Consider the following 26,759-nt stretch of genomic DNA (forward strand, 5'->3'; position numbering starts at 1 on the left):
ATTTTACCAACATGCATGTCAGGTACTCCAGATATTAAAAATCTATACCCAACGCTGTGAATAGCATAAAATAGAAAGACACAATCCACAATTTTAGGTCCAAACTTACGTTTCTTGGTTATTGGCACACTCATTTTTGCCAAACAATCCCATGTACGTAAGTATGAAAGTGTTGGTCTTTTCTTCTCCCATTTCTCGAATGGTGTTATCTCCTTATTTTTTGTAAGAACACGGTTTAGGACATGACATGCAGTCAATATAGTTAGAGTGCGGTTCTTTTTTTCGGCAACCCCATTTGACTGAGGTGAATAGGGATGCGTCCTCTCATGAATAATACCATGTTCCTCATAGAATAAAATGAATAAATTTGAGAAGTACTCGCCACCACGATCTGACCTAACTCTTTTGATCTTTCTCTCAAGTTAGTTTTCTACTTCAGCTTTATAGATTTTAAAGTACTGTAAAGCTTCATCTTTTGACTTCAACAAATAGATGTAACAAAATCTAGTGCAGTCATCAATCAAAATCATGAAATATCTTTTACCCCTTTTTGTCAACACTCCATTCATTTCGCACAAATCGGAATGAATTAGTTCTAAGGGTGCCAAGCTCCTCGCCTCCGCGGTCTTATGAGGCTTGCGAGTTTGTTTTGATTCAACACATACATGGCACTTAGAATTTTTGACAAAAGTAAATTTTAGAATTAAACTCAAATTAGCTAAGCGTATCATACAACCAAAATTAACGTGACAAAGCCTCGAATGCCAAACATTTGTTTCATCAATGTTAATAATATTGTATGCAACTTTATTACAAACATCTGACAAAGAAAGACGGAACAAGCCTCCGCTTTCATAACTTTTTCCAAAAAAAGTACCAAACTTAGACAAGATATATTTATTGGACTCAAAGACTAACTTAAAACCATATCTACACAGTAGAGAGCCGCTGACTAGATTCTTCTTAATGGTAGGGACATGCTGCACGTTCTTCAGCCGCACGGTCTTCCCCGAAACAAACTTCAGATTTACCGTACCAACACCAAAAACACGCGCATGAGTTTCGTACCCCATCAGCAAGGAGGAAGTCCCGCCGACCTGGTAAGAAGAAAACAAAGAAGCATCAACACAAATATGAATATTAGCACCAGTGTCAACCCATCACTCGGGTGAATAAAAAACTGAAAGAACTGTAGGTAATAAATTACCGTACCCCGATGTTCCTCCAGACTCGCTAATTACCATGTTGGAGGAATCCTTGCCTTTGCGGTTCGGACACTTTGCAGCAAAGTGTTATGTACTAGCGCACACATAGCAAGCTCCCTTCTTCCTCTTCTTGAAGGTGGTTATCTGCTTAGTCTTTGGTTGGTTCAACGGTGGCTTTTTCTTATTCTTGTGGGAGTTGTTCTTCTGAACAAGATTGGTACTTGAAGCACCAACAACTCATTTCCCACGTATGTCCTTTGCTCTCGCCTTCTCCTCAACATTAAGAGTCCCAATGAGTCCATCTATGGTGAACTCATGTCTCTTGTGTTTCAGTGAAGTAGCAAAGTCCCTCCAAGAAGGTGGCAGCTTAGAGATAATACCTCCGGCCACAAAATTATCGGGTAATACACATAGAGACTCTTTGCTACAATTTTTTAGATCTTTTGCCAGAGTATGTATTTCATGATCCTGTTCCACCACAGAACGGTCTTCGACCATCCTATAGTCAAGGAACTGATCCATTGCATACAACTCACTGCCGGCATCAGACACTCCATATTGAGCCTCAAGAGCATCCCACAATGCTGTGACATCCCGAAAAATCTATCAAAGTTAAATCACGTGCTAAAATATTTTTTTCAAAACTTTTCATTATTGAGCTCAAAATCTGCCTAAAACCCTGAGCCCTAACTCCCGGAATCTATCTCTGTTCCAAACGTCCGATTTCCAACACCCCGACCCCTTTCCATGTGGCCTCGTCCGCGCGCGCACGCGACCGCCGAGCGTGGCCGACCGGCCCCGCGGTCGTCGCCGCGATCAGCGTCGGCGCGAGTCTCTCCCTCTCTCTCTTCTCTCTCTCTTCCCCTCTTTCTTTTTCATTTTTCATTTTCCCCTTTTCTTTTTCCATTTTCTTTTCCTCTCCCTCTCTCTCCCCTTCCTCCCTCCCTTCTCTGCCGCACACCGCGCGCCCCCGAACGCCGCTCGCCGCCACGCCCTGCTCCACACACGCGCACTCCCGGACCGCACGCGCCGTGCACCCCGCCTGCCAGCCCGCCTGCCTCGTCTTCCTGTGCGCGTGCGCCACCCCCGGCCTGCCCGTGCGCACGCACACGCGCGCATGCCCCGGCCCCCTGCTCGCTCGCCCCGCGCGCCATGCTCCCCCTGGCCCGCGTATCTGCCACGCCCAGCACTGCCACTGCGACTCCTGCCCCACTGCGCGAGCGCTGCTGCACGCGCACGTGCGCAGCCGCAGCAGCTCGCCGCTCACCTACGCGCACACGCGGCCGCGCACAACACCGCCATCACCGCTCTCCCCTGCCTTGTCCACGCGCGCGCACGTGGGCCACGCGCCACGCCGCGCCGCGCCGCACGGCACAGCATCGCCGACTTGGCGCTCGCGTACACGGCGAGCACAGCTCGCAAGGCCTCTACGCCCCCTCCTCCACGTGCTCGATGACGGCCTCGACGCCCACGCCACAGCCGCACGCCGCGTCGCGACACTAGCAGCTGGCCAAACGCCATTAAAGCACCCCGCCGAACCCGCCGAACCGCCACCGACGCGGCTCCTCCCCTCCACCGCCTCATCACCGCCTCTCCCTGCCTATAAAATGGTCCTCGGCGTTGCCCTTGCTCCCACGACTCCGGCCGCCACCACCAGCGCCCCTCCCACTGCCCACAGCGTCGCCACCTAGAGCCGTCGTGGCCATCGCCGCCCGCTCTCGTCGCCCCACCTCCCTACTCAACCCCAGCCCGAACTAGGTAGGGGAATCGGACCCCCACCTCCTCCTCTCTCTTTTCCCCTCCTCCCGGAGCGCCGTCGAGCCCCAGGCCGCCGGCCTCAGGCGCCGCCGGCGTCGCGCCGCCCCTCCCCTGTTTTCCAGCGAGGGGAGGAGGAAGGGGACGTATGTTTTTGCCCATAACCCCCTGGCCTTTCTTCTAATTCTTAAATATACTTTCCACTCTCTAGCTCTTTTACAAAAGGGACCCTTCATATTCTTTTATTCACAAGTAGACCCATCCATAGTTTCAATTATACCCCTACACTTTTCCAGAGTGGCCCCGATGTTTTCAAAAATTACAACCAAACCCTTGCCCCTCAAAAATATTTACAAAAAGGCCCTTGAACCCCGCTCGATCCCTAAACCTCTCTATAACCTATCATTTCATGCGCCAAACGATCTCTGATCGACCTGAAACTTTACCACGCCAATCCTAACATAGTTTTGGCCAAGCCATTAGGAAACTGCCCAAAAATATTACTCTTATCTCCATATCTTAATTATTTCCGATTCGAGCTCAACGATAAGACTTTTATTTCTTTTTCTTGATTGTGTGTTTGTTTGTACGCGTCGTAGATCACGGTGTGAATGAAGGAGAGCCCGTCAACGAGCAGTACTGCGAGCAAGCGAACGAGGACCAGTTCTGCGACCCCGAGCCCGAAGGACTGTACTTTGACCAGGACCACCCGGAAGGCTTTGAAGACGGCAAGTTCAATCCCATCCTTTGATGCATGCCTTTGTCCTAGTTTTTATATACACAACCTATTGGCCTGTTTTATAAAATTGCATATGTTTCACCTACTGAAAACATGGTTGGATAGCCACCCCTTGATTTGTTATAACCATTCCTTGACCACCTAGATTAATGTCTGAATGTGTTTTGTTTGGACATTAATCGTTGCTAGAACGCTTAGGACCTTATACACAATACAACTTGTTTTATAAAGAAAAGGTGTGAGTGTGTGGGAAGGGAAAAATGTGCAATTTTGAAAGATGAGTTTAGACGAGATGGATGGCATTTCTGTGTGATTTGCCGACTGGTGTGCTCGTGACTGTGTGGCAGAGCAAGGAAGGGAGATATCCATCTTGTCACAATTAAGGACCGAGTTGGTGTGTCATCTCACCTAACTCCACTATCGTGCAAACCACTCGACCATTGAATGGGCAACGGCTTAGCATAAACCCCACTAGTTATTCTGATAGCCATCAGGAGAGCTGAGAGCAACGGGTGATCAAGGAGAAGGGATTAGCTCTGTGTGACTTATGCCCCGGTTAAAACCTCTGTGATAGATCAATGACCCCTTGGTGGATCCCGTGATGGCTAGTCAGGTCTAGCTAAGGTGGGTAATGGCTTTGTTGGGATCTGCACCAACACTACGGTGATCGAGTTGTGGTACCCCACTTGTGGGTAAAGTTGCACACCTCTGCAGAGTTAAAATCTATTCGAATAACCGTGCCCATGGTACTGGGCGAGTTATGGTGTGGTCACATAACTAGTGTTTATTGTGGGATGGGTTGGCGTGAATTGTTTTTGGAAACGTGTCCGGTAGTTGTGCCGTGTGCTACGGCGGATGAGGAGTCCGGTAGCAGTTTAAAACTTGGATCTTGTGTGGATCAACACCATGTGTTACTCAAAAACTGGTTTTGGAAATACTTTCTTTCAAATGAACCCCTGCATAAAATCTAGCTTTCCGCAAAGTAAACCTTGACCTTATCCTTGAATTACACTGTGCATTATATTCTGTTTATACCCCCTCCGTGGGTGTGGTTGGACTTGTTGAGTACGTTTGTACTCACCCCATTCTTAATTTTTTTCAGAGGAAGATCCAGACTACGTTCCCGAAGACGTCGAGTAGGGTAACGTCTTGCACCCAGCCTTGCCTGTGGATTAGGGTCACCCGCAGGAAGTTCCGCATGGCGCAAGACTCTGATGACCCCCTTTTTGTAGTTAATATCATTGTGTGGGTGTTAGTTGTTATCCTCGTGATAGTGGTGCTTCACTGCCCACTTCCGCGCAGAGTTGTACGGTGGTGTACCATCTAATATAATAAAAGTGTTATCAGCCTCCTGGGACTGATAATGTATCACTTTTAAGTCTTCTCTTTTGAGGGGACGCTTCAGGTGGTATCAGAGCCGTAGGTTGGCCGTAGGACGTGACCCTAGGAGCGAAACCCTTTTCAGGCCCTTTCACACTAGGACTTTTCCTTTCTTAATTCTTCTTTCACACAAACACTCACCACTGGTTCTTGCCCTGTTCCAGATGGCTGACAATGGATGGATTGGCGGAATCTATCATGCAGAGCCTGTCCTTCCTAAGTTATTGATACTCAGCCTGGAACGCATTGGAGTGGTGGACCCACCAGAGTACGTCTACCGGGAGTACGACTCCAGGGGCACTCTTCGGTGCGACGTAATGATTTTCGTGGGAAAGAGCACCCGCTTCCCTGATGTGGATCCCTAGTTCATCTCCACCACTGGATTTCGTTTCCCTGACACCTACCGAAAAGCTGCTCGAAAATCCCTACGACGTCTACGTGTGATCTACAAGCACCACCTTCAGCGGACCTCTATGGGATTTTTCCCGCCCACTGAAGGAAGAGGACGCTCATGGATTTCCCGGATGAGAGGGCTCGGAAGAGAAGAAGAAGACTTGGAAGATACGGTCTCCCACCTATCCATCTACCTCACCGGCCTGGATGAACTTTACCGCAAGCAAGCGGCACAATTGAAGCAACAAATCCACAGGACAGAAAAGGCAACCCAAGAACTGGAGGAACAACGGACAAGAGCCGCACACGCCGAATATTCCCTAGCCGCTCTCCAAGCCCAAATGCAAGAGTACGAGGCTCGCAGAGGAATAGGCGGGTGGATAGAGAATGAACCCGAAGAAACCCATTGGGATAGAGGCACTCAGACTGAAGAGGAAGAACCCGAAGAAACCCATTGGGATAGAGGCACTCAGACCGAAGAAGATGCGATGGATCAGTGTCTTCCACTGAAGAAGCGCCCTATCAGGATCGAGGAAGAGTCCCCATGATAAGAGTAGCGCTCCAAGCTAGAACCCTATCCTAATAGCCATGTATCCATGGAAACTGTACCCCTCCATGCTAAAATAATAAGTACCATCTATTCCCTTTGTATCCAAATACTCGTGCAAAGTTGTTCACCCTATCTTTGTTTACAGATGGCTGAGGAAGGATGGACCCAGGGCAATTGCCAAGCTGCACCTGGCTTCCCCAGCCTCTTGATCAATGCCCTGGAAAGCCTTGGCGTTACGGAACGCCCAAGGTACTACAGCAGAGAGTACGAGCACCATGGTACCCTTTGTTGCAGGGTGATTCTGGTCATCGCCAGAAGTGACCGCTACCTCGACATCCAGCCATGGCGAGTGACCGTGTCGCGGGATTTCTAGGGTACCCACAGCCGGGTGGCGGAACGCACCCGCCTATTCCCAGAGAGGGAGTGCTCGGGGAGGTACTAGGCGATTGGGCTGATCTAGCCCTGAGATAAGTGCACAAGAACACACGATCTAGAGTGGTTCGGGCCGCCGGAGCGTAATACCCTACGTCCACTGGGAGAAGTTTTGATCTATATTGTGTATGAGTCTATCCTCTGCCGGGCCTTGGCTCTCACCCAGCTTGAGTTTCCTTCTAGCGGGCGCCCCCTTTTATAGACCAAGGGGGCGGATACATAGGACGTTGGGGCCCCGACAAGTGGGCCCAACGTGACTGCACAGCATACTACGCAGAGTATTTAGATGGGTACAGTGGTTACGAATCTTTCCTCCGATACGCTCCCACGCCCTGCTAGCGCTACAGTGGTCTTCTCTTGTCCCGTCACCAAGGTGTCCGTTGGGGGAGCATAGCTTGCGGCGTAGCCTGTGGAGGCTATTATGTAGGCGTCATAATGGGTGAAGCCGAGCCGTCGTATCCATCTGTTATGGCAGACTTGGCAGGCGCGGCGTGGGCGGCGCCAGCAGCTCCACTATCTTGGTAATACGCGATCAATAGTGTCCCCTGGTCAAAGTATCGCCTCGGCTTCTGCTACATTAATGCGGACGTCCTCCTGTCGTAATGAATGCCGCGGTAGGTGAGCCTTAATAAGGAGACCAAGCGGCCTTATATACGCGTCTGGGCCTGTTGACACGTGGTGGCCCCGGACCACCCCGAGGCGGGGTGACGATTCCTTTCCTTGGAGAGGGGTCCGGTTACTATACAGGGGGTCCCGGACCCCTTGGGGGGTCCGGGATTCCCTGGGGATCCGGTCCTCTTCGGGAGGAGGTCCGGAGCTTCCAGCCGTTCGGGCTGACCGCCAGCTTTTCCCGGGACACGTGGTGCTCCCGGACCTTTCCTAACCAGGGGAAGGTCCGGGACCGCTGTTGGGTGAGCGGGGCTCCGGACCGCAAGGGTCCGGCTGCTGGACGTAGTTAAGGATAACTATAAGGCTCTTGCCTAGCCGCAGCAAGAGGGGGTACCCCAGTCCTGGGGTACCGACAGTGGCCCCCGGGCCCACCTCGGGAGAGGCACGAACCCGCGGGTGGGGCCACTAACGAGATGTGTTTCCACGCAAACATGATTGCGTTGGTGCGCTCATAAAGAGCGGGTGCTCTGGACCCCTGAGGCCGGTACACCGGTTGCCAGGTTCAGGTTCTAGAGTGCTCTCCACAGGGCGATGAAGGTGTAGGCTTAGGGTGCGGAACCAAGCTAAGCGGCTACACAGACCTCGAATCGCTCAGGGAGCATGCACCACCTTCCGGACCTGGCTCTAGGCGACCGTGGCGAGCGGTCTCCGCAGGAGCGGGCCACCAGAGTGAACTTGAGTCGACCGTGGCGAGCGGTCTCCGCCGGAGCGGGCCACCGGAGTGGACTTGAGTCGACCGTGGCGAGCGGTCTCCGCCGGAGCGGGCCACCGGAGTGGACTTGGAGCGACCGTGGCGAGCGGTCTCCGCCGGAGCGGGCCACCGGAGTGGACTTGGAGCGACCGTGGCGAGCGGTCCCCGCCGGAGCGGGCCACCGGAGTGGACTTGAGTCGACCGTGGCGAGCGGTCTCCGCCGGAGCGGGCCACCGGAGTGGACTTGAGTCGACCGTGGCGAGCGGTCTCCGCCGGAGCGGGCCACCGGAGTGGACTTGAGTCGACCGTGGCGAGCGGTCTCCGCCGGAGCGGGCCACCGGAGTGGACTTGAGTCGTTGCTGACGAACCAAAGGAATATGTCACCGGACCTCATAGTAAGGTGCAAGAAACTAAGCCTTATACTAGAAGGGAGCCCGGGACCTCTAAAGACAGCGGTCTAGGTTACTAGAGTACTTGTATCGAGGTAGTGAAGTACGTAAACTTAGGGTACATTACTAGGCTAAGCTACACGGAGCTCCTCTACCCCAGGATACGAGTACCACTTCTCCAGAGCAGGTTCTTAGGGGTCCGGACTGCCTTCCCGCTAGAAGGAGCGTCCTCACCTGAGTTCAAGCCGGCAACTTAACTTGGATTACTAACAGCAAAAGAAAAGACTCTGTTTTGGGGGGAAAAGATGGTTAACCAAGAAATAGCCAACCAAAACGAATGAATGTAATCAGGGTGGAGTCGAGATATGACTAAGAAAATAAATCTCCTTTATTATTGTGGTTATCACGGTATACATCAGAGGTCGGGATTACGAGGTCGGACCTCCACCGCTCCGGACCGCTTTTTGCCTGTTTGCGTGATAGGGCCAGAGGTCGGGTTTACCAGGTCAGACCTTGACCGCTCTGGACACACACGTAGGCGCCACGTTTTTACAAAGGAGGAACTCTCTTAATCTTTTCTTAGGAGTAACCTACGGCTGCATGCTATACAGCGTGTTCTTCTCCGGCTGGAAGTGGTACGGCCACTCCTGAATTCTTCATAGTCGTCGGAGGCGAAGGCGCCCTAGATGTGCCTGAACTGCATCATCTAGCATCACCTCGGGAGCTCGGGGGGCCACTCTTTGCCTAAGAGTTGTCATATGCTTAGGTAGCATGAGACAAATTCTTTGGCTTTGAATGGGAGAGGCGCCCCTACCGCCGACGTCGTCTGCCGATGGAAACCAGACGCCCTTGCGCAGCAGAAGGACCGGTGCGAAGCGCGGAGAGGTGCGGTCGTTCGCCGGCTTGTCCTTGGTGCTAGCACCAGGAGCCCCCGCGCCTGGCGGCGGGGCCTTGTCTGCAGCAGCACCAAGCTACGCTGAGGCGGATCTCCGGTGCTGGCGACGGCAGGACGACACGGCCAACTTCTTCCGGGATGGCCGTCGGCTCCGGGCTTCATGTTGAGAGAAAGCCTTGAACCGACGTCCTGCCGCCGGAGAGGAAGCATGGCCGTTGCTTGAGAGAAAACCTTGAGCCGACAATGGGATGGCGCGGGGCGGCACGCAACAGGCGTCGCCCCCGCGCACCACCGTGCCGGATCTGAGGCGTCGCAGTGGCGACGCACAGCAGGCGCCGCTGCCGTGCACCGTCGCACCGAGGGCGCTGGTGCCACAGCATAGTAACATGCGGCGTAGGTGCCACCATGCCTCTCTTCATCTTCTCGTTCGTCGTTGCAGAGGATGAACACGGCCCCAGAAGCCTGGAGATCCAGCCAGCGCCTGATCCTCCCCACGGACGGCGCCAAATGTCGCGTGATTTCTAGGGTACCCACAGCCGGGTGGCGGAACGCACCCGCCTATTCCCAGAGAGGGAGTGCTCGGGGAGGTACTATGCGATTGGGCTGATCTAGCCCTGAGATAAGTGCACAAGAACACACGATCTAGAGTGGTTCGGGCCGCCGGAGCGTAATACCCTACGTCCACTGGGAGAAGTTTTGATCTCTGTTGTGTATGAGTCTATCCTCTGCCGGGCCTTGGCTCTCACCCAGCTTGAGTTTCCTTCTAGCGGGCGCCCCCTTTTATAGACCAAGGGGGCGGATACATAGGACGTTGGGGCCCCGACAAGTGGGCCCAACATGACTGCGCAGCATACTACGCAGAGTATTTAGATGGGTACAGTGGTTACGAATCTTTCCTCCGATACGCTCCCACGCCCTGCTAGCGCTACAGTGGTATTCTCTTGTCCCGTCACCAAGATGTCCGTTGGGGGAGCGTAGCTTGCGGCGTAGCCTGTGGAGGCTATTATGTAGGCGTCATAATGGGTGAAGCCGAGCCGTCGTATCCATCTGTTATGGCAGACTTGGCAGGCGCGGCGTGGGCGGCGCCAGCAGCTCCACTATCTTGGTAATACGCGATCAATAGTGTCCCCTGGTCAAAGTATCGCCTCGGCTTCTGCTACATTAATGCGGACGTCCTCCTGTCGTAATGAATGCCGCGGTAGGTGAGCCTTAATAAGGAGACCAAGCGGCCTTATATACGCGTCTGGGCCTGTTGACACGTGGTGGCCCCGGACCACCCCGAGGCGGGGTGACGATTCCTTTCCTTGGAGAGGGGTCCGGTTACTATACAGGGGGTCCCGGACCACATGGGGGGTCCGGGATTCCCTGGGGATCCGGTCCTCTTCGGGAGGAGGTCCGGAGCTTCCAGCCGTTCGGGCTGACCGCCAGCTTTTCCCGGGACACGTGGTGCTCCCGGACCTTTCCTAACCAGGGGAAGGTCCGGGACCGCTGTTGGGTGAGCGGGGCTCCGAACCGCAAGGGTCCGGCTGCTGGACGTAGTTAAGGATAACTACAAGGCTCTTGCCTAGCCGCAGCAAGAGGGGGTACCCCAGTCCTGGGGTACCGACAGACCGCTACAGGGTTTAGTCACCAAGACACCTATCCCTTGGCCGTTAGAAAGGCGCTTCGTTACCTGTGCCGGATTTTTGAAAGACACCTCGCTCCCACATCAATGAGATTCCTTCCGCCGGCCATCAGAACCTCAGTTTGGGAAGCACACATGAGAAGTCTGGAACGGCGCCGCCATGAAGAAGACCCCCTGTATCAAGTGGCTACGTACCTAGCTTGATGTAGCCGAACGAGGTCGATGTAAGAAGATGTGCGCAGTGCTGTCCTACGAACGGTCACCAGGAAGTAGACGAAGTAGTCGTTAGCTGTGCGCGCAACGGTAGCGATAGGAATGGCAGAAAGCAGCAGAGGGAGAAGGGAGAGGTCTCCTAAGCAGGAGTACCTGGAGTACCTGAAGCAAGTGCTTGTGGTGTGAGGATGAGTGGAGGAGGACCTGGTTTATATAGGCAGATGAGTGGAGGAGGGCCTGGTTTATATAGGCGTGGAGGTGCCTCAGATTCAACGAACCTAGAGCAAGTGCTTGTGGTGTGAGGATGAGTGGAGGAAGGCCTAGTTTATATAGGCAGATGAGTGGAGGAGGGCCTGGTTTATATAGGCGTGGATGTGCCTCAGATTCAATGAATCTGGACGCTGTAATTGGCTTTGATGAGCGGCAGTTACTGGTGAATCACTGCCATCAATTACCAGTAACGGTCAAGACCATGATTCTCCAGTCACGTCACCGCATGTCTGCGCCTCACCACACCCTCGACTCGGCGAGCGAGCGAGCGCGCGTGTGGTTCACCGACCTCTTACCGGCTTCACAAGTGGTGTACACAGAGTCCACCCTTTAAGTCGGTTGAGATCCTCCTCAAATCTCGATACGGTATTAAGCAATTGATTCCCTTGCATTTAATAGTAGGTTTTGAATTCTTTTAATGTATTGAATAGAATAAATGGACCAAGCCCATAATTCCAACAGTAGGCTTGAGCACGTGCAGGATGGGTGGCGGCAGCAGGCTTGAGCACGGCCCGCTACAGATGGATGGGGTGTCGATGGCCAGATGCCGCTGATCTGTTCTCATCTGAAGAAGTGGCCGTCAGATAACTTGGGCACTGGCGAGCTGAGATTCAGCACTATTCTGTTCAATTTCTTGACAGCACTTTTGAGTTGAGACTCAGCACTGGTTAGTTGCGTGTATTGACTTGCGCTTGCAACTGGTTCGAGTAGGAAGGAATCTGTGCTGTGGTGTTACGATTTATATCAGCCGAATCTCTGATCCTATTTTGGATGGCAGGGTGTTCTGCGAGACCAGATAAATGAATATACTAGTACATGCATGCTTCATGTGCTATATAATGCAAATAAACAAGAAAGAATTGAAGCATGCTCAATTTAGCCGAGCCTCTTGGAAGAGAGTTGTTCAGGTTATTCAAGGCCTGTTGTAACCTAGCTTTTCAATCTGAAACCTAGGTGTTCAACTTAGGTGTTCAACAGGTGAAGTAGCAACTCCAATTTTGGTGTTTAGATTTCTGTTCCACTTTAGGTGTTCAACTTTCTGTTCCATGGCCCCTTGGAACCTATAGGTGCTCCATTGTTGGCAGTAACATCCTGGAGATGCTCTAAAGATGAAGTAGCTGTTCTGGTTGCTACCCTGAAGCACCTAGCTGTTCAATTTAGCAATAATATAGGCTACAATTATGTTACTACAATGAAGTTACAAGTTTGCTACCTACCAGTACTGCAAACTCTGAATATATGTTATAAGTTTTCTTGATTATGCTGTTGTGTGCTTAAGTTATGTCTGAATTCAGTCACATACATGGTTGTGATATGTTCATGCTTTAGTAGTGCCTGAAATGAATTCAGTCACAAGTTAGGCCATACATGCCTATTATAGTTTGCCCCTGGTGCTTGTGATATTTTTGTTTGGAGAATCTGTTCAGTTAAATCGCATACCATACATGTGCAGGATGGGTGGCGGAAAGAGGCTTCAGGCACGGCCGCACCAGAGAATCATCCGCATGCCATTCTGATCGAGCACATCTCTTGGGTCAGCGATGGAATAGGTGCAGCGAATGCTATTCTGATCGAGCTTTGGGGCGATGGGTGCAGCGATGGATGGATGGGGCGGCGATGGATCGGCGGGAGGAGGCAGATCGTGTTTCTCGGGGAAAAAACACGGACGTGGGAGGTTTTGAATATAGAGTCAAAATACACCTAGTCTGTTGGATAGCCTATCTAATTATGGAGGTTTCTATTTTTACAAAAGAGATAAAATCTGTAAAGTTAGCTATAATTTTTCATCAAGATGTTCATTTACCCGTCAGGACAAACCATACTACCATGGCTACATGATAACTCCACTGAACCATCTATTTCGTATCTCAATGAATTTTGGGTGCATAAGACCGGAGGAGTAGATAATATATGTAGCTAAGCGCCTATTGTGATATGATCCTGTTTTGGCAGCAAAAAAAAGAACATTTGTAAGCATACTTGGTGTACTTATCATTATAGTACATGTGCAAATAAAACATTTGTATTGACAACGAACCCATCGCAGCAGAAAAAAAAATTCTTGGAGCAACAAAGTATCCACTAATTATTTTGGTCTGAAGTTCTTGCAGCGAAGAAATTAACATAGGCGGAGCTTCGTTAGGGCCAAAGGGGGCCATGGCCCCCGTCTTTGCAAATTTGACACTAGATGAACAGTAGCAGAAGGGTGGGCCCCCCTCATTCTGGGATCAAGCTCCCCCAATGGAAATTAAATTCATTTGGAACGCACCTAATAAGTGCAGACAGAGCAAAGAAAATTAAGGTTAAATTTCTTGGAGACACCGTAACACAACTTGTTTGTCAAAAATTATGGCCAATCTCCTGGGTGAATTAAAACCTAGGAAGGCTAGTGAAGTAAAACCTAGCTTATTACTGTACCTTGGTGAACTAAACCTGGGATGGCGCTGGTGATCTTTGCCTACCTAGTGTCATTTGATTTAGGATTTGTACTACACTACTACTGCAAGAGCTTTGTTTGTGGTGTTGTGCCTCCGAACTTGATCAATCATACATCTGTGCCTCCATATATAAAAGAATAAAAAAAATCAGTCTCAAAGTCACGTAGGTACGTGAAAAAGGAATGCCAGAAAAAGACATACGTTCTCAGACAATAGCTATACCATCAGGACCACTACACTATACCTATGTGACTTTTTCTGGCATGCCTTTCTCAGACAATAGGTATGATCCTGGAAAACAACAATATACTATTGAATATTGATTCAGAGAGCCATATGAAAAGAATAATGATGGGATATGTTATGCTTCTCTGAACTTCTACTGTAGTTCCAGAAAAATTTAGATAATGTGACGAGAAATGATGTTTTCAAGGTTAATTTTAAACAATATAATCATGTGTTGTGCGTCTAAAAACGTAGCATGAAGAGTTCATAATCAATTTTTCTAAGCATAGCACGATTTTTAGGAGACGGTGCTTGAAAATTTTAAGAACCGGTAAAGGCTCCAAATCTAATGGTTAAAAAATGGAAGGAACCTTTACAAAGAACCTAGGATGTGACTAAATGGCCGCTCCAGGGGCCGCTGCATGGCAGTCACTATAGTACCAGTTGGTGTTACCAACCGGTACTAAAATGACTCTTTAGTACCGGACATCCCGACCGGTATTAAGTGCCCGGCCAAGCGGTACCGGGCGGGGAACCGGTATTAACCGGGGGTTCCCGCCCGGTATTAATGAAGGGTTTTTTAGCAGTGACTTCATCATGATCATGGGAAAAACCATGCTGTCTCCCATCTGAACCTCAAGCCTGCTCCACCCAAGGTAACAAGGATAGATTGTTTTGCTGCTCATGTCGTTCACACAGGTACATGAATTTCGTTCCCGCCCAAAGAGCCAAAACATTATATCGCCGTCGATCGCATATATCCAGAAAATGCTACCTATTGAATGTTGTATGCGCATCGATTCAAAAAGATTCTTTGACATTCATTCTGTTTAGAAATATTAGAGACATAGTTTTTAGATAAAGGATAAACCTGCCTACTATATATCCACATCCGCATGGTTAGCTTTCTCAAGAGATATAGTTAGCTTTCTCTCATGGGCTCATAAACAAATATAATGAATCTAACACTCGATCGAGTCTAATGGATTGCAGCATTGGTTGCAGGATATTGTGGCATTAATTATATATAGGCTTCGTATGCTATAAATGGGAGAGTGCGGAGGGTATTGTTGCCACAGAAGCAACAACACTCTCGTATACTAGCCTATGATGGGTATAAAAGTAGTACTCCAACTCCTTGTTTTTGCTTTAGTGTTCACTATGCTTACAAAACATCAAGCTTTAGGAGAGCAGGATTGCTACGGAGAGAGAGACACGCTGATGCAAGTATGCAGGGAAACCCTAAGGCATGATCTCGATTACAAGCACCCAAGTGTTTCTTGCCGCCGTGTTGTGAGGAAGTCTGACCTAGCTTGCATATGCCGTGTCCTTACCGATGACGATGAGAAACAAATTAGTGTAGACAAGTTCCTTCAACTTGCACGTGAATGCGGAAGGCCGGTGATAGGAGTACCCAAATGTGGAAGTAAGTTATTTTATTATTCATCATTTTTACTAACATATAAGATGTAGCACTATTACTATTATTATATCCTTATCCGCAGGCAAGAAATATAGAAACTATATATCTTTGTCATCTAATAATAGAATATAATACAAACTTTGTTTCTCAGGTATTACTGTGCCGCCACCAAGAGCATGGGTTTAGAAGCATCGATCTCGAAAGGATCGTGAACGAATAAATTTGTACTGAGATAACAGAGATGTGTGTCATAAGATGACCATATGTTTTCCGATATTTTAATGTCGTGCAACTTTATGATGTGCATTTGGAGAAAAATATTTATTTTCTAGAGCAAGCCACAAATACCTAATTTATAATAACATATTCGGATCCTGCCACGTTATTTGCGCATGATTTCACGAACCTGCCCCGCATGCCAAAAGGAAATTGCCCATGATGCAACCTGTTCCCTTTTGATAAAGGCACACGAGTTTTTGATACATCAACTTGTGGTCTAACTTTATCAAGCTTAAATAGTAAACGCATTGGGTTGGTTTATTTACGCCAACCCTCAGCTTCCAATATTATTTCAATAGGAGGAAAAGAAAACTATAATTTCTCAATTAATTTTGCAACAACCATCCTTGAGAAAATTTGTGAATAACCCCAGGCGCCCCAACGTGCAGCTAAACTAGCAGCCAATGGCAGATCCAGGCTCTGGGCTAGGTGTGCTGCAGCCCCGGCTTGACAATAAAACTGCACGTACTTAGGTGTTATGCTATATAATTAAATCCATCTAGTTAGTTTGCAATCTGCTCCAAGTATCTTCTTTATTAATGCATGCCCGGTAAATTTCTTGCCGGTTGCTTTTCAAAAAAAAAAACTCACAATTTGTTTGGCTAATTGCCCAAGAGAGCTACCGTGCTACTTTACATTGGAGGAGTGGGACAATTTGACCAAATTGGCACTCTTGGTTGTATACATTTTTAAAAAGAAATAGATTAATGTATTCAACAATGATTTTGTTTTATTTTAGAGTATACAACATTTGTTTCTTATTACAACATATAAGGACAGTACCTTGTTAGAGTGGAATTTTAATTATTATCATATCTACATACAGCACGCGCATGTCGTGCAGGCCAACTTACTAGTACTATATAATATATCAAATTTTTATAAAACCACTTTTAACATTACAATATGTTAATCAATATATTTATATGGTTTCGTCCGTAGCAACTAATAAGATTTAGGTTTGTTGGTGTTCTTACCCCTTAACCCCTTATTTGAAGTGCAATTATGGTTTTACCCCTATTTTTTAACTTTATATTTTGCCCTTTATTTTTGAGAAATCATTGCGATTTTACCTGTCGCATCGACATGTGCTTTCTGTGGTAGGCGACATTCCCGTAGACAGCGAGACGACTGTGGTGACTTCGCCAATCTCGAGCTAGCATTTGCTGACTCAGTCTATGAAGATGCTTTGGTAGGGTGTGCGTATGTGCGTTCATAGAAGTGAGTGTGCGTTCATAGAAGTGAGTGTGCGTGCGATGTGCGTTGTGAGTGTCTGATTTGTACTTTATAATCTAAAAAGACGACCATGAAATATGAGGTAAACAGACTCACCCAGGCACACACGCATGCAAACCCTCAGGAACATCTTTGTGAAAATATACGGAAGATCAGGGAAATGGGAATGGTTGGGAGAGTGAACGCAGTGGAAGGTTGCAATTGTTGCACTGTTCCCAACTCGTGGACCGAATAATTGATCACCGAACCCATGCTGGATGAGAAAGAGAGTGCGATGGCCATTTGGCCATCGTCCCCATCGGCCTGCAGTCATGTCTGCAACTGCTCAAGCTACGGCAGTGGTCCGTCGCTGCTAGAAAATGAGCAAGCAAAGAATTGATGTGCCGGCACGGCGGGTGCAGGGTGTGCCGTCTCTCCCACTTGTGCACAAGAGCACAAAAAATGCGAAAGCTGTGAACAGTGTACTGTGGTGTACGACGAGCCGCCGCCGGCCAGGCGCTGCTCCACTCGTCCCGCCCCGCCCCGCCGGAGTGCCGGACCCATCCTGAGTTCCTGACGCGACCAGACGACCGGCCGGTCACGGCCCCCGCACCGTGCGCCGTGCGTAGCGAAGTCGCCGGCGGTTGCTGCACGACGTGTCGACGTCGTCTCAGCTCAGAAGATCGAGCGAGCGCCCAAAAGGTGACTTTAACTCCTCCACACCAACCCACTGCATCCCATATTCCCATTACTCAAGTCGCCCGCGCATGCCCCGTCGTCCTGTGCCAAACGGCCGGCGGTGACAATGCACGCCCGCCGCGCACGGCGATCGGCTTCTGCTTCCTCTCCCTATAAACAAACCCCGCTCGGCACCGCACCAGCGAGCGAGTCCGGGGGCGAGCACATGGACGTGGCGCACAGGGATCACCTCCTCGCCGCGGCGCGCCGCGCGCTCGGCGCCGGGGTCCTCCTCCTCTGCCTCCTCGCCGAGCTCCTCGTCTTCGCGCTCGGGCGCCACGCGGCGCTGCACCTCGTCCCGGCCTGCGCGATGCTGCTGCTGCTGCTGCCGCCGCCGTGGCGGTCCAGCGGGCGCGTCGAGCTGGTGGACTTCCCGTGCCTGAGGCCGCCCCGGCGGCTGCGCATCCCGACCGCGGGCCTCCTCGAGCACCTCCGCCTCATCGGCTGCTTCGACGAGGCCAGCGTCGGGTTCATGTCCCGCGTCATCGGGGCGTGCGGGATGGGGGACGAGACCTACTTCCCGCCGTCGCTGCACCGCCTCCCGCCGTCGGCCACGCACGCCGACGCGCTGGCCGAGGCGCGCGCCATGTTCGTCCCCACGCTCGACGCGCTCTTCGCCCGGACGGGCGTGCCGCCGTCGGCCGTGGGCGCGCTCGTCGTCAACTGCAGCGGCTTCTGCCCGGCGCCCTCGCTCGCCGCGGTGGTCGCGGGGCACTACCGCATGCGCGACGACGTCCGGGCGCTCAACCTCTCCGGCATGGGCTGCGCGGCGGGCGCCGTCGGGGTGGACGTCGCGCGGGGCGCGCTGAGGGCGCACGCCATCGACTACGCCGTCGTCGTCAGCGCCGAGATCGTCACGGTGGGGTGGTACAGCGGGCGGGACCGCGCCAAGCTCCTCCTCAACTGCTTCTTCCGCACCGGCTGCGCCGCCGCGCTGCTGACGAGCGCGGGCTCCGCCGTCTCGGTGCCGGCCAAGTACCGGCTCGTCGCGCTGGCGCGCACGAACCGGACGGCCGACGACCGCAGCTACCTGTCCGCGGTGCGGGAGGAGGACGGGGAGGGCATCACGGGGTTCTCCATCGGCCGCGGGCTCGGCGGCGTGGCGCGCGACCTCCTGCGCGCCCACCTCCTCGAGCTCGGCCCCACCATTCTCCCCTGGCACGAGAAGCTGCGCTACGCCGCGGCGCTGCTGCTGTTCCGCCGCCAGCAGAAGCGCTCCAAGAAACCCTCCGACGACGGCCCGGGCCCAAGGCCCAACTTTTTGACCGCGGCGAGCCACTTCTGCCTGCCGTCGTCAGGGATGCCGATGATCCGGAGGCTGGCGGAGGGGCTCGGGCTCGGGGAGCTGGAGGCGGAGGCGGCGCTGATGACGTTCCAGCGGTTCGGGAACCAGTCGGCGGCGTCGCTGTGGTACCAGCTCGCGTACCACGAGGCCAAGGGGCGGGTCCGGCGCGGCGACCGGGTGTGGCAGCTCGGCATGGGGAGCGGGCCGAAGGCCAACAGCGTGGTGTGGGAGCGCGTCGGCGGGGACACAGACCCCGCGGCCGCGGGCGACGGCCCCTGGGCCAACTGCATCCACCGCTTCCCCATCAGAGCATCGTAGCGGCATCGCCCAATCGCCATTGCTAAACCACTGCATTGATGCAATAAACACTGCATCTTTAACTCTCGCTGCAAGCATAGATGATGTTGCTTAATTCAGTGCGTCAGTTCAATCCCTCTGACCAATAAATGGAAGCAAAATCATCGATCGTAATGGAGAAACGAATAGGTCTGTGCAGCTTGATCTTCTTGCTTCTCCTGCCTCAGCTTGATCATGAAGGCACTTCTCTACGCACCACGCCGATTCAGAACTCAATGGCAAATTGGCCATGGCGTTTCAGAAGAACTGATGGCATCTGCAGCTGCAGCAGCGCTAGCGTTGCCGCTGCACAGCAATGGCTTCCGATGAACGAAAGGGGGCCCCTGCCTGCCGGATGGCCGACGCGACGTCGCAGATGCTTCAATGCGAAACGGCAATGCCTGTGCTCCGCTTGTTCGAGTCATCATAAACCGCGCGCCCGCTCTTCTGTTTCTCCGATGAGATCCTGACATTTGACAAGTGTTGGGCTCACGCTCTTAAAATTTGCACATGCCGAACAATGCGCTCGTGAGGGCAGGGAAACCTTACATCTTGCTGGGCTTTGTTATTTCTACCAAGCAGAACGGGGATGGGAAGCGGCCGGGCCGAAAGCTGGCCGCACACGAGGGCCCCTGCTGGGCCGACTACACCCGCCATTCCCGCCGTAGTGGCATTGCGTTTGCCTTTGGCCCATTACTAAGCCCAAGTTACGTGTGCCTGAATTTTACGATGATGCACGGCCGTGATCGATTGTGATGCAATAAGTACTGCATCTTGTCCTATTCTCCCCACTGTCATCGCGAGGAAAGCACTGTCGCCTAAGCTATTTCCCTGAATAACTTTTAACGCGCTGGTGCATGTTTGACCTTAAAATAAATTCAGGCATCCACTGAAGAAGCTCATCGGAGGCAACACAAGTTTTGCTTCAATCTGCAGTTAGGCCGTGTTTAATTCCAACGCAAAAAATTTTTGCGATGAAATTTTGCTAATTTGAAGTATTAAATGAAGTCTATTTACAAATTTTTTTACACAGATGGGTTGTAAATCGCGAGACGAATATAATGATGCTAATTAATCCATCATTAGCGGATGGTACTGTAGCATCACTGTTGCAAATCATGGATTAAGTAAGTTCATTAAATTCATCTCGCGATTTATAGTCTATCCATGTAAAAAATTTTGTAAATAGACTTCATTTAGTACTCCATACATGTGTCAAAATATTAGATGTGACATTTTTTTTGTGTTTACGAGTAAAAATGGCTCCGCATCCTTACTGGAGTTCCACGTTATCGGTTACTGAACCCGTTGTTCCTTTTTTTTGGATAAAGCAGACCTGTATTTAAAGGTTAAGGAGTACATACAAGGACACATAGAACAGATGTCCCATACAGAAAGCGAACAAGCCCCTAGAAAGAACTAAAAATCCAAACAAGTCTATGGAACTGAAGCTTCGTGAGGCCGATTCCACCGACGCCGGAGGCTGACGCCGCCGCCGTCCACAGACCCGGCCGTCTCCTTCAAACCCAAACCGGAGGGAGCTCCATCGCACACAGGCTTTAACTTGAGCCGGAGAAGACACCCGAAGGCGGAGCTCGGGATGAGCAAGAGCTGACCGCACCGTCGGCCGGGGCAACGCCCCAAGCTCCAACCGTCACGGATCTGTGCTCGCCGACGGCAGCCAAGACCACCGCAGGGACGTCGAGTTGGATCCGCCCTCCCACCAACCTGCACATCCCAATTGCCTATGCAACCTTGGATAAAAAGGCTGGAACACACCTCGCCACGCCAACAACGAAGACGAAGAAACTCCGGCGCTGGACTCATGTACACGGACCTCACAAAGGAAGCCCGACCTCCACGAGCTCGCCGTCGGTGCCGGAGAGGAGCACCGCCGAGACGGGGACGACCACGAGAGGACCTTGACATGCCATCACCGTCTCGACGACGACACCGGAGACTAAACCCTAGACCTAGTAGACCCTGGGCCATCGGAGGCAGAGGAGACCACGGCCTCCGCCGGCGGCGACCGCGGCGCTTTTTTCGCCTCCTCTCAACTGTAGCTGGACTCGACAGTTCGGGAGGAGTCGCCTAGGCCTCTAGAACCCGTTGTTCCTTGGTACATGAGACCTCGAACAGTTGCCATTCTGATCTGATCCCATGTTCGGACGAGCTAGATCTGATCTATGGCGACTGTAAAAGCCAAGTCAGACGCCCCACACAGAAATCGCTACTGTGCCCTACCTGCCAACCGCACGGTATCCGCTCTTTCACTGCGCGTCATGTACTGACCCCAAGCCTTTGGTGCCCCCTGATGACACCTGCTCTTGTGTTCGTCGAGGAAAAAGAAAACTGAAAACCCTCTATAAAACCTCAGTACACAGCGTCGTTCCGGGGTGCACACTGTCACACTGACACCGCGCGTGGCCATGGACGCTGCGCACCGAGACCACCTCCTCGCCGCACTGCACGGCGTCCTCGGCGCCGCCACGCTCCTCCTCTGCCTCCTCGCCGAGCTCCTCGTCTTCGCGCTCCGGCGCCACGCCGCGTTCTACCTCGCCCCCGTGGCCGCGATGCTCCTCTCCGGCCACCTCCGCCGCCGCGCCGCGGCGTTGGAGATCGGCCTCGTCGACTTCTCGTGCCTGAAGCCGCCACGCCGGCTGCGCATCCCCGTGGCGGGGCTGCTGGAGCACTTCCGCCTCATCGGCTGCTTCGACGACGCCAGCGTCGAGTTCATGACCAAGGTCATCGAGGCCAGCGGCATGGGCAACGAGACCTACTTCCCGCCCTCGCTGCACTACATCCCGCCGGCGGCCACGCACGCCGGCGCCGTCCAGGAGGCGCACATGCTCTTCTTCCCCACGCTCGACGACCTCTTCGCCAGGACCGGCGTCCCGCCGTCCGCCGTCGGGGCGCTCGTCGTCAACTGCAGCGGCTTCTGCCCGGCCCCGTCGCTCGCCGCCATCATCGCCCGCCGCTACCGCATGCCCAGCGACGTCAGGACCTTCAACCTCTCCGGAATGGGCTGCGCCGCGGGCGCCGTGGGCGTCGACGTCGCCAGGGGCGTCCTGCTCGCGCACGCCGTTCCCTACGCCGTCGTCGTCAGCGCCGAGATCGTCACCGTCGGCTGGTACAGCGGCAAGGACCAGGGCAAGCTGCTCCTCAACTGCTACTTCCGCACGGGCTGCTCCGCCGCGCTCGTCACCAGCCGCCGCGGCGCCGCGGCGCGGGTGCCGGTCAGGTACCGGCTCGCGAGCCTGACGCGCACGAACCAGATCGCCAACGACCGGAGCTACCGCTCGGGGTACCGCGAGGAGGACTACGAGGGCGTCACCGGCTTCACCCTGGGCCAGGGCGTCGGCCGCATGGTGAGCGAGCTGCTGCGCGCGCACCTCGTGACGCTCAGCCTGTCCATCCTCCCCTGGCGCGAGAAGCTGCGCTACGCGCGCGCGCTGGTGCTCCTGCGGTCATCCCGCCGGCGCCGGGGCGACGGCAGCAGCAAGCTGCATGCCGTGCCGCTGCCGGACTTCCGCGCGGCGGCGGACCATTTCTGCCTGCCGTCGTCGGGGCGGCCGATGATCTGGCGGCTGGGGCAGGGGCTCGGGCTGGGCGAGCGGGAGATGGAGGCGGCGCTGATGACGTTCCACCGGTTCGGGAACCAGTCGGCGGCGTCGCTGTGGTACCAGCTCGCGTACCTGGAGGCCAAGGGGCGGGTCCGCGCGGGCGACACGGTGTGGCAGCTCGGCGTCGGCAGCGGCCTCAAGGCCAACAGCCTGGTGTGGCAGCGCGCCGCCGGGGGCAACGGGGAGCGCGACGAGCAGGGGCCGTGGGCGGACTGCATCCACAGGTACCCTGTCACGGATACGTAAAGCGCAGACGCGAGACTCGCTGGTTGGGGTGAATCCGTCGTGCATGCTGCAGAGCTCGATCGAGTGATGTTCTTGGAGGAGACGCTTCAGGATGCCCGTTTCGTTCGAGTTTCCTAGTGTTATGAACCCGTTTGTTGTTAGTCAGTAATAGCAGCATGTACATGTACGCCTTCCTTTGTACTACGTGTTTTTGATTTGCGATCGATCAAATCAAATGTACCAAGTCGTGATGTGTTTTGTTTTCCCTCAAAAACTACTCCAAGTTTAATAAAAAAATAAATGTGTAAACGTTCAGAGGTTTCGAACACGAGGGGGGGCGACAGTAACCTCTGAACAGGGTATATTGTACATCTGCACAGGAGTACCACCGTACCTGACAAAGAAATGTGTGGATGGGGGCGAGTGCTCCGACGACACCGTCCGGTGTCGAGCAACAGCAGCGGCTAGTTAATGCGCGGCAGCGTAAGCGTGCTCGACGACGATGCCTGGCGTCTCGTCGGCGACGACGGGGCAGAGGGAAGGAAGGAAGACAAGACAATGCACGTTGCCAAGAGTTATGAGCGCCTACTGCCCGTACCAGCCGGCGGCAGCCGCAGTAAAAATGTGGCCAGTGGCGGAAGGTCAAGCTGCACACTCACTGGCACTGCGCCCATGAATCATGGTGCACTGGCCAGCCACCATCATGGCATCGTCCGGTGTGATCAGGTTTTATGGTTTGAGGGCCATGTTTGGTTGGAGGGTAGAAAAATTTTGATGAGAGAGGAATGAAGCTTTGACCACTAATTAGTGGTATTAAATAAAGTCTAATTACAAAATTACCTCCACAACTGTGGTACTGTAGCAGTTGCTCTAGCTAATGAGACCTTTGACCGTACAATTAGAGGATGATTGAACGCGGTTACTGTAACATCACTGTAGCCAATCATGATGAAACTTGGGCCATTAGATTCGTCTCGAAAAGTTACACCCATTCCTAAAAAGGTTTTGCAAATAAATTTCGTTTAGTACTTTATGCATGCATTCGTCTTTTTTGCAAAAATTTTTATGGTTTTATCCAAACATGGCCGAGAACATGGATTCCTGTCGTGAGTTGGTGTGACGATGGGACCAAGATTAACGCGAGATCGATGGTGATTCCGTTCGTCCCGGCATAAATCGCAAAGCCATTTGGGCAGCGAAAACTGAGTGTTGAGGCACAAACACCAGCTTCAACATGCCTCCGGCTGCTCGCGTCGTCCATGCAGCTGCCGAGCTGCGCTCGCTCGCGGAGTCGTGGGCACGAGCCGACCACCAACCCCACCCACGATTACTCGAGACCTACCCCGAGCACGCCCCCAACCCGCCCCGGCCAAGGAAAACCGACGCTCCTTCCCCGGACGCCATGTGTCTCTCGAGCCTCGGCTCCGCCGGGACGGGAGACCATGCGCGCGGCAGCCCGTCTTCCGTTCCTAGCTCCCACCGCTCCCCCTCGCCTCCGTCACCTGGGATGCGCCCCGGCCTCTCGAGTCTCGTCGTCGATCTCGCCACGCGGCCCGCGGCCCGGGATCGGCGCTTCTATTCCCTCGCCGTCGCCGGTGACGCGCCACGGCGAGGCACCGCGCGATGCGAGACGACGTCGCCGCGCGCGCCATCTGGTGTTCAGGTGCGGGCGGGGGCACGTGACCCTTCACGCCGCGCCGTTTCCAGTTGGGGAAAGCAAAGCTATACCCGGCCAGCGCGAGCAGCAGCAGGGCGCGATGGCCCAAAGGCCTTAGCTGCCAGTCGCCTCCGTCCGCACGCGGTCAACGAGGCCGCTCGGACTTGGCAATACGCTTGTTAATGCTGACACGACGATGCACAAGGCGAGGCAACAAAACGACATTGCGGCTCGTATTAGATGGCGGTGTAAAATGAATTATGAGAACGATCTAATTGTACAAGGGAGGAAATACGATCTGCTCTATGGAAACCTTAGGCCAATCTTAATGGTAAGCTCTGGAGTGAACTAAATTTGATTATCTAATCTTTCCTTGCAAATTGAGCTCACATGAGCGCAAATGCTAGGAATCACGCGCGTGGTCCTTCATGGTGTATGCATATTTGTCAAAGACTCTTAAGCATTTATTTTTTCAGACTATCTATACTATAAAAGTTGAAATATTTTAATACATTTCTCACCAAGATTAACCCATCTACCCACCTCACAAAACACCTTTTGAAGGCCCACATGTAAGGCCGGGTGGTTGACAGGATTAGGGTGGACCGAAAAAACAGAGAGAAGGAAAATGATTCCGCCTAAAATGAATTCTTTTTGTCACCATGGCATCCTCTACCCACCCGCATGTACCCACATTCACTTTCCTTTTTTTTCTTCGTCCTTTCCATCTTGCGCTCCCTGATTCACGCGGTGTGATCATTATTCACTCACAATTTGCGTCGTTATTTATTTTGGAAGGATAATAATTGACATCACTATTTTATGGAAGAAAAAAAGGTGTGTGCAATTATGGGAGAAAATTTATCCGCATATATTTCTTTCCTTATACGCAAACAGGAAATAGATAGTATAAATGGAGGGGTATAAATTAAGTAATATAAATTCTTTCCATAAAAAATAAATTAAGGTATTCTATTTATCAATCAATGGGTTAATTGGTGATCCCCTCATTACCGCATAAAGACTTTCCAAAAGCATGATCTCTCTTTACCTTCCATCACCATACCTATAAAGCCATACACCTATAGAGTTAATCATTCACCCAATTCTTGCCACTGCCGCGTCAAGAAGCTAGTACCATCTAATTTCTTATTCGAAGATAGGATCTCTCCGCCGATCGGAAGGGGGTTAAAGCTGTGCTAAGCATCTGATGCCACAATAGCAACATGTCGTCGCATCCAGAACCAAGGTCTGCCTCCTGCCCCCATGTTACAAGTTTATTGTGATAGAGGTTTTATTTTGTTGGTTAGAAAGGAAGTGTTGTTCATTAGGGTGTTGGAATCATGTCTTAGGTCACCGAATCCCGCGTCATCTATGTTTCGCTGGTCGTCGCCGCTGGCGTCCCCCGTTCCCTCTGCCCTTCATAATATCGCACATTGTATGGTCGTCGGCACAAGCCCCTATTATCCTGGAGGTCAGCAGCAGTTACCTATCTTAATTCCAGCATTTATTTTGATCGGGATTGCTGGGTATATACACAATATTTCACAAATATTTATCTAGTTATTTTACCCATCAATTTGGACCCTCCTTTTTTCCCTCTACAGAAAATATTCCGGCTGATGTGCTAATGTTGATACCCCTGGCGGTATAGAGTGCTAATTGGAGCACACAAAAAAGGACAGGGACAAGTCAGCCTGCCTAGGGAGCTAATCAGAGTTTGCTTTTTTCAAGTAGCGGTCTTCAATCTTCGTGATTCCTCTCTATTTGGTTCCTTTCATTTCTCTATGTTTATAGAATTAAATATTTATTCCTTTCTTTCCTCTACGTTTATGGAATTAAATATTTCATACATGCATGGATTTGATTGGACCAAATAAACTCATGTAAACTTCAGTTGGTAATAAATCAGACTATATATTCCTTTCTATTAAGCTAGCTCACCCTGTCCCTCGCCAATCTGTTGACTAACTAATTATATAAACATCAAAGTGAAAACAATATGCTTCCATATTTAATCAAGGGTTGTCTTATATAGATACTAAATGTTGTTTCCCTTTTAGATTTTTTGATAGCAAATATAATTGGTTATTCAATCACGCAACAAATG

The 26,759-nt window shown here is 52.0% G+C and overlaps 2 protein-coding genes across 2 annotated transcripts; both read left to right on the top strand.

Moving 5' to 3' along the window:
• Window positions 1-17,605: 17,605 nt before the first annotated feature.
• Window positions 17,606-19,279, top strand: LOC120661285 (3-ketoacyl-CoA synthase 4-like). Its single transcript, XM_039940097.1, has one exon. It carries the CDS (start codon window positions 17,690-17,692, stop codon window positions 19,124-19,126), a length of 1,437 nt encoding a protein of 478 aa, XP_039796031.1. The 5' UTR covers window positions 17,606-17,689; the 3' UTR covers window positions 19,127-19,279.
• A 2,219-nt stretch (window positions 19,280-21,498) lies between these two features.
• LOC120661286 (3-ketoacyl-CoA synthase 4-like) lies at window positions 21,499-23,307 on the top strand. The gene has a single exon (XM_039940098.1). It carries the CDS (start codon window positions 21,574-21,576, stop codon window positions 23,011-23,013), a length of 1,440 nt encoding a protein of 479 aa, XP_039796032.1. The 5' UTR covers window positions 21,499-21,573; the 3' UTR covers window positions 23,014-23,307.
• Window positions 23,308-26,759: the final 3,452 nt, after the last annotated feature.

This window comes from Panicum virgatum, chromosome 2N (assembly GCF_016808335.1).
Source record: "Panicum virgatum strain AP13 chromosome 2N, P.virgatum_v5, whole genome shotgun sequence".
NCBI classification, from domain to species: Eukaryota; Viridiplantae; Streptophyta; class Magnoliopsida; order Poales; family Poaceae; genus Panicum; species Panicum virgatum.